The sequence below is a fragment of the Symphalangus syndactylus genome, chromosome 3, assembly GCF_028878055.3.
Source record: "Symphalangus syndactylus isolate Jambi chromosome 3, NHGRI_mSymSyn1-v2.1_pri, whole genome shotgun sequence".
Taxonomy (NCBI): domain Eukaryota; kingdom Metazoa; phylum Chordata; class Mammalia; order Primates; family Hylobatidae; genus Symphalangus; species Symphalangus syndactylus.
In genome coordinates this window covers 140,669,984-140,688,297 of record NC_072425.2, presented here as the reverse complement: position 1 = coordinate 140,688,297, position 18,314 = coordinate 140,669,984, and the positions used below count along the sequence as shown (strand labels likewise).

The 18,314-nt window shown below is 48.6% G+C and overlaps 1 protein-coding gene across 20 annotated transcripts in view; it reads right to left on the bottom strand.

Annotated features, from left to right (window-relative positions):
* Positions 1-18,314, bottom strand: part of GRAMD1B (GRAM domain containing 1B) — a 273,173-nt gene that overhangs the window by 8,574 nt on the left and 246,285 nt on the right. For 19 of the 20 annotated variants that reach the window (XM_063636592.1, XM_055273542.2, XM_063636593.1 and 16 more), the window contains 10 exons: positions 15,825-15,940; positions 13,896-14,052; positions 12,577-12,766; positions 10,579-10,722; positions 9,470-9,588; positions 9,045-9,187; positions 6,507-6,610; positions 5,712-5,915; positions 4,577-4,667; positions 248-355 (listed from right to left, as the gene is read on the bottom strand). In XM_063636592.1, the coding sequence (XP_063492662.1) occupies positions 248-355; positions 4,577-4,667; positions 5,712-5,915; positions 6,507-6,610; positions 9,045-9,187; positions 9,470-9,588; positions 10,579-10,722; positions 12,577-12,766; positions 13,896-14,052; positions 15,825-15,940 (1,376 nt within the window). Of the gene's footprint in view, positions 1-247; positions 356-691; positions 704-4,576; positions 4,668-5,711; positions 5,916-6,506; positions 6,611-9,044; positions 9,188-9,469; positions 9,589-10,578; positions 10,723-12,576; positions 12,767-13,895; positions 14,053-15,824; positions 15,941-18,314 lie in introns of all 20 variants that reach the window. The other variant, XM_055273545.2, reaches the window with a different exon arrangement.

Here is an 18,314-nt window from a genome sequence, read left to right as displayed (position 1 = left end):
CAGCGAACTGTCCTGGGCTCCCAGACCCCTAAAGGACAGAGAGTCACATCAGAGTGCTTTGTCCTCTGCTCACTGCCCCCGGTTGCCCTGTGCCCCAGATCAGAAGTGGGCTGAAACTATAGGGAGAGATTCTGAGTTTCCCTGTGGGCTCATCCCAGAGGGATGGGGAAGGGCAGTGAGGCAGTCCCAAGGAGACTGGGAGACAGGTGGGATGAAGGTGGAGGTGAGGGGACGAGGCCAGGATTACCTTTCTTGGAGCCTTAGACCCTGCCAGGCAGTGAGGGTCTGCGTGGTGTATTCCAACATCCAGAGTTTGTAGAAGAGCATCATGTTAAGGATGACCAGCAGCACCAGACTAGGAAGGAGACATGGGGAAAAAAACATCAGCAGTGAGATGTCACCTGAACCTAGGACATCCCCCATCCCAGAGGCTGCTGTCCCTGACCAGTGGGCCATCCAAAGCATTGCAGTGAGTGAGTGAGCTGGAGGGACGCAGCAAGGGGGAGAGAGAGAGAAGCAACCTAATCTGGACAGGCCAGGATACAGGGAAGAGCCATGGAGAGGGGCATGGGATGAAGGTACTAGAAAGGAGAGATGCACAGGCACCCAGAACCTGGGCACCTGGGGGAAGAGAGGTATGGTGGGAAGGAAAAGAGATGAGGGGGTAAAGGAGTAATCATAGAGCCAGTACCTGAAACAGATCCTAATGGGAGCAAGGAAGAAAAATGGGGAGGAGGCAGAGGTTAGAAACAGGCAAGTGTGGGGAAGGGGAAAACTGCACTGAAAATCAACCTGGGAGCGAGTTAGAGTATATGAGAAAAAAATACTAGAAGCAAAGACACAATGGATGAGAAGACCCAGCAAGGACAGGGCATGAGAAAACAACAGACAGACTCTTAGTATTTCACGGGTGCTAAATTGAGAAAAGATTCCCTCTACCAACCCAACCTTAGGACATAACTGAAGGGTGAGACTGAAGGAGGAATTCCAGTGGGTCCCTAGCTCTGCCAATGATACCTCTTACAGATGTTAGCAGAACTTCCTGCAAGCTGCAAAGTTCCCTGCCTCAACCTGATACCAGCTGGCAGGGATCATGGAGACAGGCTGAGGTTTCCCAGAGTCTGGGTCAGAACTGGTAAGAGACAGGGGAGGCAAGGATCATCCAGGGGCTGGAGGGGCCGTGGGGAATGAGGAGTCATAGAGAGACTGCAGAAATTCTCTCCTTCTCTCAGCCTCACTGGCTGCCTAATCATCACCGTATACCAAGCTCATAGGATGAAGAGATGAAGACATCATCGTGGGTAGAGAGGATCCAGAGACACACAAAACTGGATGCAAACCCTGGCTCACCACTTAAAAAATCTCTTAACTTTTGATCAAGTTTTCTAGCTTCTCCAACCTAGGGACAGTAATACCTATCCCACTGGGGTTGTTCTGTAGATGAAAGGGAATGTATTGTAAAATATCCTGGCACACTGTAGGCCCTACACAAAGGGTAGTTCTTATCATTAACGGGGGAGATGTAGACACACATAAGAAAAGAGAAGATGACAAAAAACGAGAAGATAGGCCGGGCATGGTGGCTCACGTCTGTAATCCCAGCACTTTGGGAGGCCAAGGTGGGTGGATTGCTTCAGCTGGGGAGTTCAAAACCAGCCTGGGCAACATAGCAAAACCCCATCTCTACAAAAAAATATTTTTAAAAATTAGTCGGGTGTGGTGACATGCACCTGTGGTCCCAGCTACCAGGGAAGCTGAGGCAGCAGGATTGCTTGAGCCCGGGAAGTGGAAGTTGGAGTGAGCTGAGATCATGCTACTGCATTCCAGCCTGGGCAACAGAGTGAGAACCTGTCTCAAAAAAAAAAAAAAAAAAAAGGAAAGAAAAGAAAGAAAAACAGATAAAAGAGAGATGGATAAAAGACCAGCAAAGAAAGAAAAGCTTATGCTATGCCTTAGGCTTTTCAAAGCATATGCCTGTGCAAGTGGTACTGTGTTTCTCATCCGTGCTTCTGGTACTGTGGAACGTAGTCTTCCTTAAACTGACAGCCACAAATTTCTGGGGCTGCTGTGTTCTCAGGCCTCTCTGAGTTGTCCACAAGGCCTTTAAAACTTTTGTGTTGAATTTCAATGCCACGGTCTTTATTTTTATTTTTTTTATTTTTTATTTTTTTTGAGACTGAGTCTCACTCAGTCACCCAGGCTGGAGTGCAGTGGCGCGATCTCGGCTCACTGCAAGCTCCGCCTCCCGGGTTCACGCCATTCTCCTGCCTCAGCCTCCCAAGTAGCTGGGACTACAGGCACCTGCCACCACGCCTGGCTAATTTTTTTTGTATTTGTAGTAGAGATGCCGTGTATTTTTGTATTTGTAATAGAGACACCGTGTTAGCCAGGACGGTCTCGATCTCCTGACCTCGTGATCCGCCCGCCTTGGCCTCCCAAAGTGCTGGGATTACAGGTGTGAGCCACCGCTCCCAGCCCATGGTCTTTAATTTTATCAGCACATACTGGGTCACCTGAACACCCGCCTCTTCGGCACAGCCTGCTCATGATCTTGGTGCCTGCATTTGGGTTTATGTTTGCAATCCTGTCTGTGCTAAGTGAAGATCAAGGGATACCCCTGTGTGCTGTCTAAGTGAAGGCTGCACAGTTGTCGAAACAGAGAAAGGAGGTGGCTGAGTCACACTGTAGCAGGCATGTGGGGGCAAGAGCCTGCCAGACACAGGGCAAGCTGTGCTGTGTCAGCCCGTCCCACGTGTAGGCTGTCGGCAGACACTCGGCCTGGATCCTGTAGCATTGAATTAGAGAGTCTGATCATTCTAAACTTACAAAACCCAAAAGTTAGTTAATAACATGCTATACAATTTGCTCAGGAGTGGAGGCCTTCTCTACTTAAAGTCAAAATGCAGAAAGAGCTTAAACACAAAACTAACCTGAGGTTACAGTGCTCTACAAACCAAAATCCAATACAAGAGATTTAATTTAACAGAACAATGGCATGAATCACATTAAATTGATGTTGCTAAGTGTGACTTTTACTAGCTTTACAGTTACTTTTATTTATTTATTTATTTATTTATTTATTTATTTATTGAGATGGAGTCTCACTCTTTCGCCCAGGCTGGAGTGCAGTGGCGCAATCTCGGCTCACTGCAAACTCCGCCTCCCAGGTTCACGCCATTCTCCAGCCTCAGCCTCCCAAGTAGCTGGGACTACAGGCACCCGCCATCATGCCCAGCTAATATTTGTATTTTTAGTACAGATGGGATTTCACCGTGTTAGCCGGGATGGTCTCGATCTCCTGACCTCATGATCCGCCTGCCTCAGCCTCCCAAAGTGCTGGGATTACAGGTGTGAGCCACCGCGCCCAGCCAACAGTTACTTTTGTTTTTAATTTTGTAAAAATATCTTCGTTTCTTATGCTGTCATCAGAAGAATTTTGCATCTACTTTTATCTGACATATTAAAGTTGGTGAAAGAGTCTACCTTACGTTCCTCATAGCTTTCCCTCCTGTAAGTGGTCCCCAGGACAGTCCTAGACCTTGTCTTCTTTGTCACACACTATACTCTCTATGGATGCTTTCATTCACACCATGGCTGTAATGCTATGGATAATTAAGCAGTGACTGCAGCCTACACCTGTCATCTGAGCTCCAGGACCACATCAGCACAAATCTGTCACCTCTTCCTGGATAACCTATGGCACCTGAGACATACCTGGAACTGTTAATGTCTTCTTTGGAAATGCTTTGCTAAATTCCAGATGTCTGTGAATGACACAACCATGTACGGTCCCTCGAATCAGTAGTTCATCTTCCTTCCCTACCTCAGCCTCCCGAGTAGCTGGGACTACGGGCGCCTGCCACCACGCCTGGCTAATATTTGTAGTTTTAGTAGAGACGGGGTTTCACAATGTTAGCCAGGATGCTCTCGATCTCCTGACCTCAGGATCCGCCTGCCTTGGCCTCCCAAAGTGCTGAGATTACAGGCGTGAGCCACCGCGCCCAGCCAGCATAGCATTTTTCTATGCAAGTTACTGAGCCTACTGTTTTATAATGTCATAGCAATTATTATAAATAGTCTACATTAAAATAAGCATCCACTTTTCTTGTATTGTAGGCATTGATTTTGTCTGGCTATCCTGCCAACGTGTGGGCTCCATGAGTGCACAGTTCCAGTGCCTGGCACAGAGCAGACACTCAGAACATCTAATGAAGGAATGAACTCCGAAAATGCCCTCTAGCATTTCTCTGTTAGCATTTAACCATCTGTGCAGGAATTTCAAACGTTCTGTCTCTCTCACCCACTTGAAACTGAAACCCTGAAGGGTATGGATGCTGCATGAAGCATTTTCTTCTGAAGGCCTAGCATACAGTAAATGCGGAACAAAGCAGAGAAAAAGAAGCAAAGAGGTAAGCAACAGGCAGAGCAACCAATCCAGACACAGAAGACTAGAGGACAAAGCGAAATCCAGGGCAAACAGTAAGGGTGCTCAGATGCTTCAAGAGACGAGGGCTGGGGCACCAGGCTGGAAAGGGAAGGCGGTGAGGGCAGGATAGGAGAACCTAGAGTCCCTTACACACAGCTGATAACCAGCAGCAGCTTGGACACGCTCTGCAGGTGGAAACCGTTGGGGGTGTCCTCGGGGATATGCCGTGTCTGCGTGGAACCTGTGGGGAGAATTAAAGAGACCATCACCATGGTGACCCACAAGTCCAACAACTGCTGGCAGGGACACTGGTCAAACAGCAAACATCAGAGACTGATGGAAAAATGTCCATGACACTGTGATAGCAACGACTGCCAGCTCTTTAAGAGGAGAAGGTAAAATCCTCAAGGGCAAGGTCATGGGTTGGGTCAGGTCATCATTGAACAAATGCGAAAATCAACAGGCTCATGTAGCTAGGATATACAGGCCCAGGACAAAGGGATCTTCAGCTATGGGAGGGGATGTGGCACTGGGCTAGGACTAAAGACGGCTGGCTTCTGGCTCTGGATCTATTCCTAGTAAGCTACATGATGGTGGACAAGTCATGTAAGCTCTCTGAGAGTCAGTTTACTCAAATGCAATGTCAGTCAGAAATCTTAAATGCAAAACACGTAACATGGAAGTGCTAGGGGTGAAGCTAGGGGGCATGCAGAAGGCTGGCACTCTCCCCCCACTCTCCCCTCTTCTTCTGCCTCTGCTGTCCGTATCCAGCTAAATCAGTTGGTCTCTAAGGCCCCTTAGAGTCCCAGGTTTCCAGGATTCAGCAAAGACAAGGATGTGAATGGCTAGGTGGGAAGAGGAAGAAATATTAAGGAGCCCATGGGGGTGAAGTGAAGGGGGACTGTCTTGGATGCCCTGATCTTCGTGAAATGAGGTAATCTCTGTGGTCCGAGCTGTGGGATCTCCTTGGTGTATTTCCCAAGAACTTGGAAGCTTCATACTTGAGCCTGTGCAGGTAGCCATGGAACTAGGGCCAACACGAACGCATAAACACTAAGGCAGCTTTTGTTAATTAGAGCACACATATGGGTTCAGCTGGGGCTGAGGAACTTAAAGAGCAAAGAGAAACAGAGCATTGGGAGCCTCAGATTTAGTGACTTATGTTCAAATTATATACAAATTATACCCAAGGTGCAAAATGAGTGTGCATGTGTGTGCCTTGGTGTGGGCATGCAGCTCCAGCCCAAAGCTCAGTCCACCCGACCTGTCCCCACCTGACACACACCTGCCACATGTTTGATCCTGTGGCCCACATCCTCATCTGTGGGCGTGGTGACCGGGCTCATCACCTCTTCCAGGTGAGGGACTCGCAGGTGGGCATGGGGACGCTTCCTCCTCCGCACCGTCGTAGTCTTGCTGGCCTTCTCTTTGGGAGATTGTCTGTGCATCTCAGCCAAATAAGTGCTCTCCGTTTTGGCCAGCTCACTCTCTATCAGAGACAAAAGGGCCACAGGAGAGGCCACCTTCAGCCCTCCAATGCAACTCTCTGTAGAACCATTTTCCTATTCTGTATACTGGGAAGTTGGTTGGGTGGGTTGATGACCCTCAGGGATGCCCATGAGCCTCAGGAGGTACTTCTGGGACCCAGCCCCAGTCAAACCCTTCTTCTGGGGTTGTTCAACATTGCAAGGAACCATATGTTCCCAATACCTGCACCCTCATGTATACAATCTGGGGCATACACTTCTTAAATAGATGCAATCACAGGCATTTTTACAAATACTTCTCGTCACAGAGCCACCTATGTCACTAGGTCTGTGGTTCCTTTTGGGGTGAGGGGTGTTTTATAGATCCCTCAATGACCTCCTAAACATCCTAGACACAGTCTGGAAAAATGCACATGTCCACATACATGCCAAATTCGGTGTCCACTTCTGGAGCAGGCATGGGTACCTCATGAAACTAGTTCACCTTTCAGTCTCTGCCTCTATTCTCAATACCATTCCCCTGAATGGTGGGCAGCCGCAGTGCAGTTTACCATCTCTGCAGCCCAGCTAGCAGCAAGGATTGCAGTGCTCACCTAAATGGCGGAAGTAGTCCTCCAGCCCACTCCAGAAGTTCTTCTCGATGAAAGTTTTCACTAACCCCCAGGGCTGTTTTCGATAGCGCAGCTCTGTGGAGACCCTGAGGAGCAAGCCAGACACAAGATCAGTCATTTCCTGGGTGGACCTGCCTCTGCTGGGAAAAGGGAAATTCGGAGTTAAGGCCAAAGCCGCTTCACATTTGTACTAAACTTTACAAGTTAAAAGGTCCTTCCACATCCATCTCATCATCTGATCTCCATGACCACCCTCTGAAGTCAGTGGAGCTGGTGGATTTATTCCCATTTTATAGACAAGAAAACTGAGCCGTAGGATATTGAAGCAGAGCAAAGGCTAACAACTAGGGTTCTGACTCCAGAGTTCTCTTATGATGGCACACTGCCTCCTCTCAGGGGTCTCACATAAGGCCCAGCAGCCTGCCTGCCCGGCAAGGGGAAGCTCTGCCTGAGGTTCAAGTCTTTTGAGAAACTGACACTGAAAGAAAGTAAGATGGCCCATCCTTTCATCAGGGTCATTCTCTCCTTCTCCAGAGACTTTTAAGTCTAAGTCAAGTTCTGGGGTTTTATCACTTTAACCTTTAAAAGTATCAGTCACCCTGGGCAACATAGTGAGACCCCATCTCTACAAAAATAAAAATAAAAATAATTAGCCAGGGTCATGTCTGTAGTCCCAGCTAACGGGAGATTGAGGTTGAGGTTGAGGCTGCAGTGAGCCATGATCACACCACTGCACTCCAGCCTGGGGAAGACAGTGAGGGAAAAAAAAAAAGTATCATCTGCTGCCAGCCCTGGCTCCTGCCTCTCCACTGCACCCCAGACCTCGCCGGCTCTTGCTCTTTTCCAAGCATTCTCGCTCCCAGTCGCTGGTCGCACTTCTGCCCATACCCCCTGCACTATCAGCTCTTTTCTCTCCTATGCAGCAGCCCTGCTCTTTGCCTCCCCCTTAGATTCATCTGCATCTGTCAATAGATTCTCCCAGCTAATCCATCCCACCCCATCCCACCCTGTGACTAAGGCTCCCAGCCCAGTCTCATCCCCCTCCTGAGGGACGCCACCTCCACCCATGTCCCAATGGGAGAATGCCTGTACTTGGAGACACCTCACTCCCCAACTCAACAACCGCTGACTGCATCGTGGATGGGCACCTTCCTATAATGGTCTGTTCAAGGTCAACCAGCTACCTCTGCATGGCTGCAGAGAAAAGATGCAATTGAAAGATCTTCTGAGGAACCCAGAATTAAGAAACCTAGGCACTGTGGAGGAAAGGATAAGAACAGAAGGGAGAGAGAAGGAAGGGAAAAAAAAGAAGGAAGGAGGAAGAGAAGCAAGGCTGAAGGAGGAGTACATGTTCAGGAGGAAGCACAGAACACCCAACCCCCTAAAAATTACCAAGAGAATGAAAAAGATGCAGGCCCTCTTTTTTAAGAGATAGGGTCTTACTCTGTCTCCCAGGCTGGAGTGCAGTTGTGCAATCATAGCTCATTGCAGCCATGAATTCCTGGGCTTAAGCAACCCTCCCACCTCAGCCTCCCGAGTAGCTGGGACTACAGTACATGCCACCACTCCTGGCGAACTTTTATTTTTTTTGCAGACACAGGGTCTCACTACATTGCCCAGGCTGGCCTTGAACTCCTGGGCCCAAGCAATCCTCCTGCCTAAGCCTCCCAAAATGTGTGAATATAGGCACGAAGCACAAAGATCTTTCTTGATGCACACTTCTTGAAGCCCAAGAGATCTCTGTGTAACCTTTTACTAAACTTTTATTTGAACTACCTCAGTGAATTTTTGGCTCCTTACAACCAAAAGAACTTGGTCGAAGGTACAGGTAAACGGTCTGATGATTTTCAAATGGGTGTGTGTCTTGCCTTTTCAATTAGACTACAAGTTTCTTAAAATGTCAGGGTCTAAATTTCTTCCTTCCTTTGGAAGCACATTACAGTGCCCAGAACTAATTATTCACTCAATCAGTGTTCTCTGGACTCTGATAGGTACAGGCCCAGCTGGGTGCTGGGAATAAAGTGTGGCTGGAATGGAATTCCTGTCCTCGTGGAGCTCACTGTCTAACACTAATGGCAATCCAAGCAGCATGGTGGACAGCGCACAGGTTTACAACTCTAAGATCTGGGTTTCAGTACTTACTAAAGACATGACTCTTGGCAAAGTTCCTTAACTTACACGAAACTCAGTTTTATCTGAAAAATGAAGATAAATCCACCTCTTTGAGTCATTCTAAAGACTACAGTGAATGTAGGTAAAGCGCCTACATTATACTGTATAAGCCATAGACAACCAATAAATAGCAGTAGCTACACAAGTTTTACTAATAAGATGTACAGAGTGGAGAGAATAATTAACTCAAACAGAGTGGTGGGTGAGCCTCAAGGCTTCAGAGAGAAAGTAGAATAGAGAGTCAGCAGCCAAGCACTCCCCACCTCCTCCTTCCCTGTCAGAAGCAAATGAATGTTCTCTAAGGTAAGGACCCCCGTCTGACTGCACTGGGCCTTCCACACACCGCACCTGAGTCGGCTCTTGTTCCGAGCCACGCGGGTGAGCGTGTAGCGATTGATTGTGTAGAAGTAGTCATGGTAGGGTACGTCGTGGGTGAGGACTTCGGCATCTATCACGTAACATTCACTCTCCTGGCTCGCCTTGTACATGGTCTGTGGGCAGGAAAGGTCCATTGGACAAAACTGAAGACGAGCAAGGAGCTTGGAAAAGCACCTTCTCCAGCCTCCCCAGGCCCACCCCACCCCACAGCTTCTGAACAGGAGAACCAGAATCACTGGAATCAGCAGCATCTAAACAAGCAAGATGCCACCACTGCTTTGGGGCAAAATGACACTTGCACCCTGAAACTTCTTCCTGACATCTGCCCTTAATCCTTCAAGACAGAACACAGGATTTTCCAGCCCGCTCTTCTGTGCATCCGCGGCTCTGCTCACCTGTGTCTCCCTGACAGTGGCAGTTTTGGGAGCCAGAGGGTTGGTAAGGGTGATAGTGTAAAGAATCACTCGGCTCTGGTTTCCGTTCTCCTCCTTTTTCCATGGATGAAAGATGATATCTAAGGGTAGAGGAGAGCCCTGGAATGAGGAAGGGAGGGCAGAGCCCCCTCCCCAATCCGAGTTTCCCCTCCAAGTGACCTTCTGGACTGTGCTTACTACTGCCTGGCCTGCAAAAGGAAGCCAATGGGAGCCTGAGGGCTGGGGAGAGGGTGGGAAGAGGAGGAGTAGCCGAAGCAGAAAGAGGCTCATTGTAGCATTGTCAAAATTCTACACAAGGCTCTAGAATGCTGATTATTCCTAGGACTGGGACAGGAGGTCTTGGGGCCACCTACGGGGGTGCTGGCAACACTGGTGTTACTGTGGCGAGGGCCTAGGGTCCCTTGGGAACAAGTCCTCTCCTCTAAGCCATGATCTCCCAGTGCCCTCAGCGTGCCCTCTCCTCTTGGCACACAGGATCGCTGATGCCCAAATGCTTTGTTACAGCTGGATGCTTAGAGGTCCCTGCTGTGGGAAGAGTTTGGGGGAAGAGGAGGAGGCAAAATCACAGAGGGTCAAAGCATAAACCCCCAGATCCTAGATGTGAGGCCCGGCCTAGCTCCTTCTTAGCTGCATGAGGTCAGGCAAGCACTAACAGTTTGAGTTCCAGCAGCCTCATCGGTGCCCACACACAGGGTAGCTGTGAGGTCTGAATGAGATAATGTCATGTGCATGGCATAGAGTGGGTGCTGCCAGCGAGTGAGAGCCACTGTGCTTTACTAGACGATAAGCCCTGTGAGGGCAGGGACAGGGCAGGTCTTAGGGGTGGCATCGAGTGCCTGGTATGCAGTGGGAAAGGGTGAAGCTGCAGGGCTGGTGAAAAGGAGGGCAACAGCGCCTGAGGGAGCTCCCACACCACAGAAGGCTGGAGAGAGGGTGTCTGGGCCCTGACGTGGCCGAGGGAAGGAGGGTGTGTGGGAGGAGGAATAAGGAACGGAAGGAAGCAAATGTAGAGAGGGAAGAAGTGAGGATGAAGAGGGAGGAATGGGGGGTACAGTCCCAGCAGAACGGACCAGAGAAGCGCCGCTGCTCCATGAAATCCCGCTGGAAGGGCGAGTTGGTGAAGAGGAGGTCATAGAGCTTGTCCACGCTGAAGTTGAAGACTTCATTCACGTACTGCCGGCCACTCAGGTCCTCATAGAAGGCCTGAACCTCCCCTGCATAGAAGAGAGGATCAGGAAGTAGACAGTGACAGAGGAGGGGCAGGGGGCCCCAGGGACATCCTCCAAGAGCACTTATGTCTCTGGCTAACATGGGCACAGCCACCAAGGGTATGGAGAGGCCACGGAGCAGGACAGCTGAGCTCGTGGGCACGGTTTATGACTTTGCTTTCGGTCTCTTTCTTTTGCTGGGATGCACACCATTTCCTTTAGTTGACACTACCCATTCCTTCTTTACAAGGTGTTTGGGAATGTACAATTTGCTTTTACACTTTCAAACCCCCCTAATTCAGTTGATCTTAGACTAAAATTCAGATAAATGACTACTTCTAGAAGTTGCCTAAACCCAAAGAGTGGGGTTTTGAGAGTCTGTAAGTTAACTCCAATTGACAACAAATTGTAGTTGTAACCCATAGCATAGGTGTGTTCGAGGGAACGGAGACTAATCTGGAAGAATCAGTGTGCAGAACTGCTGCTAAGGCTGGGGCTGGCCCAATAGGCTGTGATCCCTAACTACAGTTCCATAAGACAGCCTATGTCTACCATGATGTCAATACCTACTCCCCCTTTTAAAGATTACAGCTTCATCATGCAGCAACATAAGAATTCAAACCAGAATGAGAGGCACACAGAGCAAGGTGTGGGAGGCTCCAAAAGTGGAGCTTCCTTCAGTCTCAGGGATGCAGAGCCCTCCCAGCACATCACTGTGTCCATATACAGAAGATTGCCAGCCAGGGAATTTCACCTGTAATCTGAATTTTCCAGCTGCTACAGGAGAATGCATCTGAGGATACAGGTGAGCTGCTAAAGCCTCAGTGCTCCCCCCGAGCCCTTGGCACCCCTCAGTCCCTAATTACTGCACCTGCATGGGTGGGTATGTGATCTCAGGAGGAGGCTGACATTTCTGGCACCCCTAGGACCCTGAGGAAACCAGAGAACTCTGAAGTACCCTGTAGGGTCAAGTCCTATGACTGCACAGATGGGTACTGCACAAACGCAGCACAGTGGGTATTCACACCTTAGTTTATGTGAAAGGCACCCCGGAATTGGGCAGTACCCAACCCATGCAGTCATTTGTGCCAACCCTGGACTCTAGATGGGGGTGGGTAAACCAACCAAAAGTTAGAAAGCCACTGCAGGTTGGCCCTGGGAGAGGTGTCCACAGATCCGAAGGTGAGCACTATGTTCATATGCTCACTAGTCGTAACAGACCACTCATTCAATGGAGGAAATCCATCAATCGATTTCATGAATGCTGAGAATTTGGCTTCTCTCCATGGAAGGTAAGAAGCAGCATGTTCCCAAGAGTGGTCCTACAAGCTAATCCTATGCAGGAATGAAGTTAGAAGCTACTTGCTTACAAAAATTAGAGAAACAAGGGAGTCTCCAAACCCGATTTGACCCAGCAACACCTTTTCTTCTAGCTGGGCCTAAATACCCCACGCTGCAAAAATTGCATTAACAAGTTTTGCAGCTATCTTGAGGACGTTTCTGTTAAAATCTAATTATTTCCAGGGAGCAGCTGACTGGTGCCTTCCTTGTGGCTTATAAACATTGCCTAGCCTTGCATGTCTGTGAGGGTCGGGGCCACAAGGCAAGCCAATGTCAACAGGGGGTACATTTAGTGACAAGACTAAATGACAGAACAACGCATTATCTATGGGAGGCTCCTACAGCAAAAGACTGAAAACAGGGATGTAAACTAACAACACAGGTACCTTTTGTTAAGGAAGCTCTGCTCCCATCTTTCCACCAGCAACCTAAAGAGTAACTCCAGTCCCCACATAGAGATCTCCTTTTGGCCTTCAAAATAGAGAAAGGGCCACTCCAGACACGTTTTCAAATGCCCACCTTCATCGTGTGTGTCGGAAGAGTCACTGAGCTCAGTGGGGATGTCCTCATTGTCATTGAAGTCCAGTGAAGGGGAGTTCACAGGAGCGATCATCTCAATCTTCTCCCCCATGATGTTGTCAATGGCAAGCTCCTTCTCCAGGGACCCGTCTCCCTCTAGCGCCTCCTCCTCCAGGGGCAGCCCATCAAACTGGAGCCAAGACAGAGGAGTCACCCACCAGGGAAACCTGGTCTGGATCTACTCTCCAAAGGGAGATTAGGGATGCGGCCTTGGCAGCTCTCATACTCCCAGCTCAGCTGCTCAGGAGTGAAGTCAGAGTCAGGCTCCAAAGCCCTTCCCCAGAGCTGCCACAGAGGATGGGCAAACACAGCACAAGGACTACTGCACTTCTCACGCTCGCCATTCCAACAGCACAACAAGCTCCCCAAATGCACAGAGCTGGTCCCCACAGGCCCAGGCCCTTTCCTGGAGCTGCACCTGCACCATCCTGCAACAAGGTCAGCTTGCCTCCAGGTAGTACCTGTTTATCCTAAGAAGCTCAAAAGGCTTCATAGGCATTTTTTAAAACTCATTCTCTCATTAGCCCTGGAAGGGAATCGATACAACTCTTTACATTTTAAAGATAACTTCAGAGATGGAAAATAAAGACCAGGCATCCAATGAATAATGTTTTCATTCTGAGGGCAGGTGGTCTGACCCATAGCCTACTGAAATACAAGGTTCCCTTTTGAGGGAGTCCTTTCCTGAAGAACCCCTACCTGTTCTTCTGCCAGCACATGCCCTGACCCTCTTTCCTCATCAAGGTTCTACCTCCTCTGTAACAGAGTCCCAGAGGACAGACATTCTCTTCCACATTTTTATGGCTTCCATAAAGTCTACCACAGAGGAGAAATAGGCCACAATACGTATACTCAATAAATATCAACCAAATGAGTGGATAAACAATTAATTGTTCTATAGTTCTATATTCATGCATGGCTTTGACGTCAGATCAAGGCAGCGAAAAAATACCTGGAATTGTTCTCTACCAGAACGGCTGATCAGCAGCAGCCCAGCACAGTGGGCTTGAAATGGTTTTCATCTGCTCAGAAGTCAAACCCAATCTTGTACCCCAGGCACCTAGCCCCAGCTCTGGACCCCGGGCTATGCCACCAGAATACGGAGAGCCCATCTGCTCCAGAATGCCTCCTTGAAGAAAGTGACCACAATGTAACCAATCTCCTCTCTACCTGCTCCCCAGATTGGGTTCCCAGTGAACTATGCTAGGAAATGCTGGCCACAGGACTGGGGGTAGTAGTCAAAGGCTGACTGCCCATACCGAGACGGGGGCCTCACTGCTCCCTGTGGATGTCAGTGTGCTGTTGGTGATGGATTTCTTGGGCAGCTGTGGACTGGCATCTGGCTTGGTCTCTATGCTGCTCTTGGATGAGCTGTCATTCACTTCATTCTCTTCCACAGGAATCTCTTCGCAGTATCTGAGAGGAGACACCAGTGAGTCCACGTTAACCTCAGTGGTTCAAGACGGCCAACTATTCTAAGAATCTCAGACCTTTCTATCCATCCAAATCTATGAGATTACCTGCTTCTTTGCTTTGTATATGATCTTCCTCTAACCAAAAATCCCCCGCTTACCTCACTGCTCTCCTGAAATCTCCTTCACATCCCACCCCACCCCTCCCTGCCCCCCCTAGCTGCAAACTCACCTTTTCTAGGCAGCCTCCTTAGAGTTATCCCTACCTAAATGAAAGGATTATTTGTCTTAAGCTATTTTTTTTCCATGTGTGCCCATCCTATTTTAAGCCTCTGAATCAAATATCTGGGTTCTGAGCATGCATTTCATTTCCCAAACAGTGACTAAGACAGGATTCTGGACATGAGCACTCCTTCAGTGGTATTGCCCAAATTCTGGACGACAGCTAGAAAACTTCCCTGCATTATACACCTAGAAAGAAAACCTCCTTGAGATGAAGGTGGGTGCTCGTCTAGGAACACTTTAGGGATGCCGCTGTAGCCTCCTCTAAGGGAGCAATCATCACCCTATCATCGTCACCATCACCTGACCTGTACTTAACAAATCCGGATGCTTGACAACTCTCCGGAAATCATTATGTGCATTTTGGAGATAACCAAATGGGTATTCATAGAGGTTAAGCGACAACACTATTATTTCGACTGAGCCCAGACCTAAGCACAATAGACATTCGATGCTCTTTTCTTGCTTTTTTCCCTGTATGCCTCTTGCACCACCACCAAGCCTGCAGCTAGCTACCCTTCCACCCTCAAGCATGCTTTGTGCCAGTCTACGGGCATATCTTCCCATCTCCCTTAACCTATCGACAGCATGTGATACAGTGACAATACCTTCTGCTTCACTTCCTTCCTGTGGCTCCCAGGATAGCAAACCTTCCTAGGGCCTTCCTCCCTCACTGCATGTGCTTTCGAGCTCTCTTCAGCTGCTGCTTCCCCTCGTGGAGTGCTCCCAGGCAGTCCTTGAACTTCTTTTTAGGTTCACCGAGTCACTTGAAATTTCAGCTAATCTCATGACTATCCACTAATAATTGCTGCGTTTATGGCCTCAGCCCAGGCTTCCCTGTGAACTCCACACTCCATATCTAAATGCCCACTTCACATCTCCATTTGGCTAACAGGCATCTCAATCTCAACTTGCCTAAAACTACCCTCCTGATCTTTCCCCTGAAACCTGCTCTGCCTACAGTACTGTCCACCGCCATTTAGAACAATGCCATCCTTCTAGGCAGTAAAACCAAAAAAATCTGAAAGCCACCTTTGGTTCCTATCTGTTCCATCAACATATCCTTCAAAATCTATTCGGGAACTAAACACTTATTGCCATTTCTCCTCCAAACCACCACCATCCCTCATCTAACTATCTAAATTACTCAACAGCCTCTTAACGTGTTTCCCTGCCTCTGCCCTGGTTCCCCTTTAATGTATTTTCAGTGCAGAGACCAGAGTGATCCTGCTGAAATGTTAAATCAGACCTTAGCAATTATCTATGCCAAACTTTCCCATCCCACTCTCAGTAAAAGCCAACCATAAAGTTGGCCAGGCCCTTAGGCTCTGCCACCTCGAGCTCCCTGACCTCACCTGTGACCACTTTCCCTCGTTCATTCCATAGTTAATTCCACGGCTGCACAGGCATGTGTGCTGTTCCCTCTGCCTGGCAAGTTCTTCTTGCAGACACTTGCATGGCTGCCTCTGGGCAGCCGCCCTCGGCCTCACTCACCCCATTGTGTTGAAGTCGTCATCAGGGGGCACGTAGTCCTCGTCATCACTGGTCAGGCCCAATTCGTTCCCATAGCACTGGTGAACAAAGTGCCAGAGCTCCTTGGGACACAGAGGCTTCAGGGGAGAAAAGGAATGACTTAGCCTTCCTCCTTCAGGTCCCCCGACTCTGCACAGAGGCACTGAGCCAGGCTGGTTCCCCTGGAGAAGAAGAGAAACTCTTCTCTCCTTAGCTGAATGAGAGGCGAGCCACCACCCCTATCTGCCTTGGGGGTCTCAGCAGGACACCAGTCTTCTGCCTAGGAATGTGGACTTTAACAAAGCCAGGAACTGGCCTTTCAGTGCCCGATCCCTCAACAGAGGTTTGTAGAACGTGACAAACTGGCTCCCAGAGGATGGTAACTGTCTCACCTTTTGCTCTTATGGAAAAGGACCAGCATTGAGTGGCATAAACCCATGTAACTCTGGGGCCAAGGGGATCCCAGAGCTTCTGATTAGCACTCTGAATGAACGCCCAGAGGTCCCCTGACCTGGTGCTCCACCACACTGCACAAAAATCTCCTCTTGTATTAACTGTGGCCTTACAGACCCTACTGGATCACTTCCAAGAATGAGGTTAGACCTCAAAGGTGGCCCATTCCATAGCTGGACAGTTCTTATGGGTAGAGTCTTACAGTTCCCACAGGTCATCTCACCTAACCTCGTGACTATGCAACCTGAGGTGGAATCTGTTTGCCTGCAGTTCTATGCATTAGTTCCAGTGTTTTCTTATTTCACTGGCTGCCTATGTGTCCTCCCAAAAAAACATTGTTCTAAGAAAAGTTTGTTCTCATTGGGTTCAGAGTCTCCAGAGAGAGGCAAAGGGATGTCAAAGAACTAAGGTCAGAGGCAGAGACCATGAATGAGTCTCAGACTGGGAGGAAGGGGAGACGGTGGCAGGGATAAGTGTGTGGAAAAGAGGGCAAGGGCATGAAGAAAAACAGAAGCAATCGTTATCTTTTTTAAAAAAAATCCCATTTCAAAAATGTTTGCACCAATAGACTTCCTAGAGAATTTGGGTGCAGCACACCAACATGGCACATGTATACATATGTAACTAACCTGCAAGTTGTGCACATGTACCCTAAAACTTAAAGTATAATAAAAAAAAATTGAACAATATTCCATTGGGTGAAAAAAAAAGTATTTGAGAGCTCCCAAGCCCATGGTTTCAGGTACGGTTTAAGAAGCAGGCAACTGGCAGAGTACGTTGAGCTAGGATTCCAGCTTTCTGACTAAGGAGAAGTGCCTGGAATGGCAGAATTGGGGCCCTGCCTCTAGGCCGGTGGGGTTGGGGGTGGCAGCTCTCTATGCTGGCCCTCCTAGTGCCTGAGGGAGGTATCACCTCCTTCTCTCCTGGACCTCCCCCTCCTATCTCTGGCCTTTATGTGCAACATCCACCCTGCCTGGGACAACATTCACCCTGCCTGGGAGACATCTGCCTCTTTGCCAAACCATATACTGCCCTGCTCCACCCTTTGCTTGCTCTCTGCAGCCTTTCCTGACCAGCGCCACCTGGCTTGGCTTGGCCAACCAAGATCAAGACAAGCACAGTTAGCAGACTCTTCAGCAGGCCCAGTTCTTAAAATTATTTGTGAGGGCATTTGCAAAGCATATGAATGACCCAGTGTCTTATTTAAAAATGACAGCAGCTGTGAACTGAAAACTCAAACCTGCCAGTGGAGACTAAAACACATGATCATTCTACTATTACTGATGGCGAGTGAAGGCAGAGGACTGCAGGTCAAATAAGTTATCAGGAGTGATACTAGGGGTACGGACTCTCAGAATAGAAGAAACTCTAAATAATAAATCCACTCAATTTTCTTATGCAGCCATTCGCTTGGGCTAGAGTCAAGGCCAATATATGTATATATTTAAATACACACATGTCAATCATATATATATATATATATATATACACACAAATAAATTAATCCTGGGCGAAACATTATGTGTGTGTGTGTGTGTGTGTGTGTATGTGTGTGTGTGTGTGTGTGCGTTTTCTCCTACATCTCTCTCTCTGGCTTGGAGACAGTTTCTCAATATCCAACTGCATCTGAGTGGGAACTTTTTTTTTTTTTTTAATTGAAACAGGGTCTTGCTCTGTCATCCAGGCTGGAATGCAGTGGCGCAATCACAGCTCACTGCATGAAGGGGTGCCTTCATCTGTGTCTCTTCATAGTTTCATTTAAACACTCAACTAGTCAATTCGTGGTGGCTGTGTTAACTACATTTTCTGTACTTTATGTTGTGGCATCTGGGGCCTTGCTGACTGGGGAGGGACCCATCAGGGTTAGCTAATTCCTAGAAAGAGGAAATAACTCATCCAGGAGTGGCCCTTTCATAGCAGCCAGCCCATCCAATGCTCATATTCCCATCCTCCCATTATCTATTATAGCTTCCAAGCTTCCAGGCAACTTGAGACGGTCCCTACACCTGCAGCCTGCTG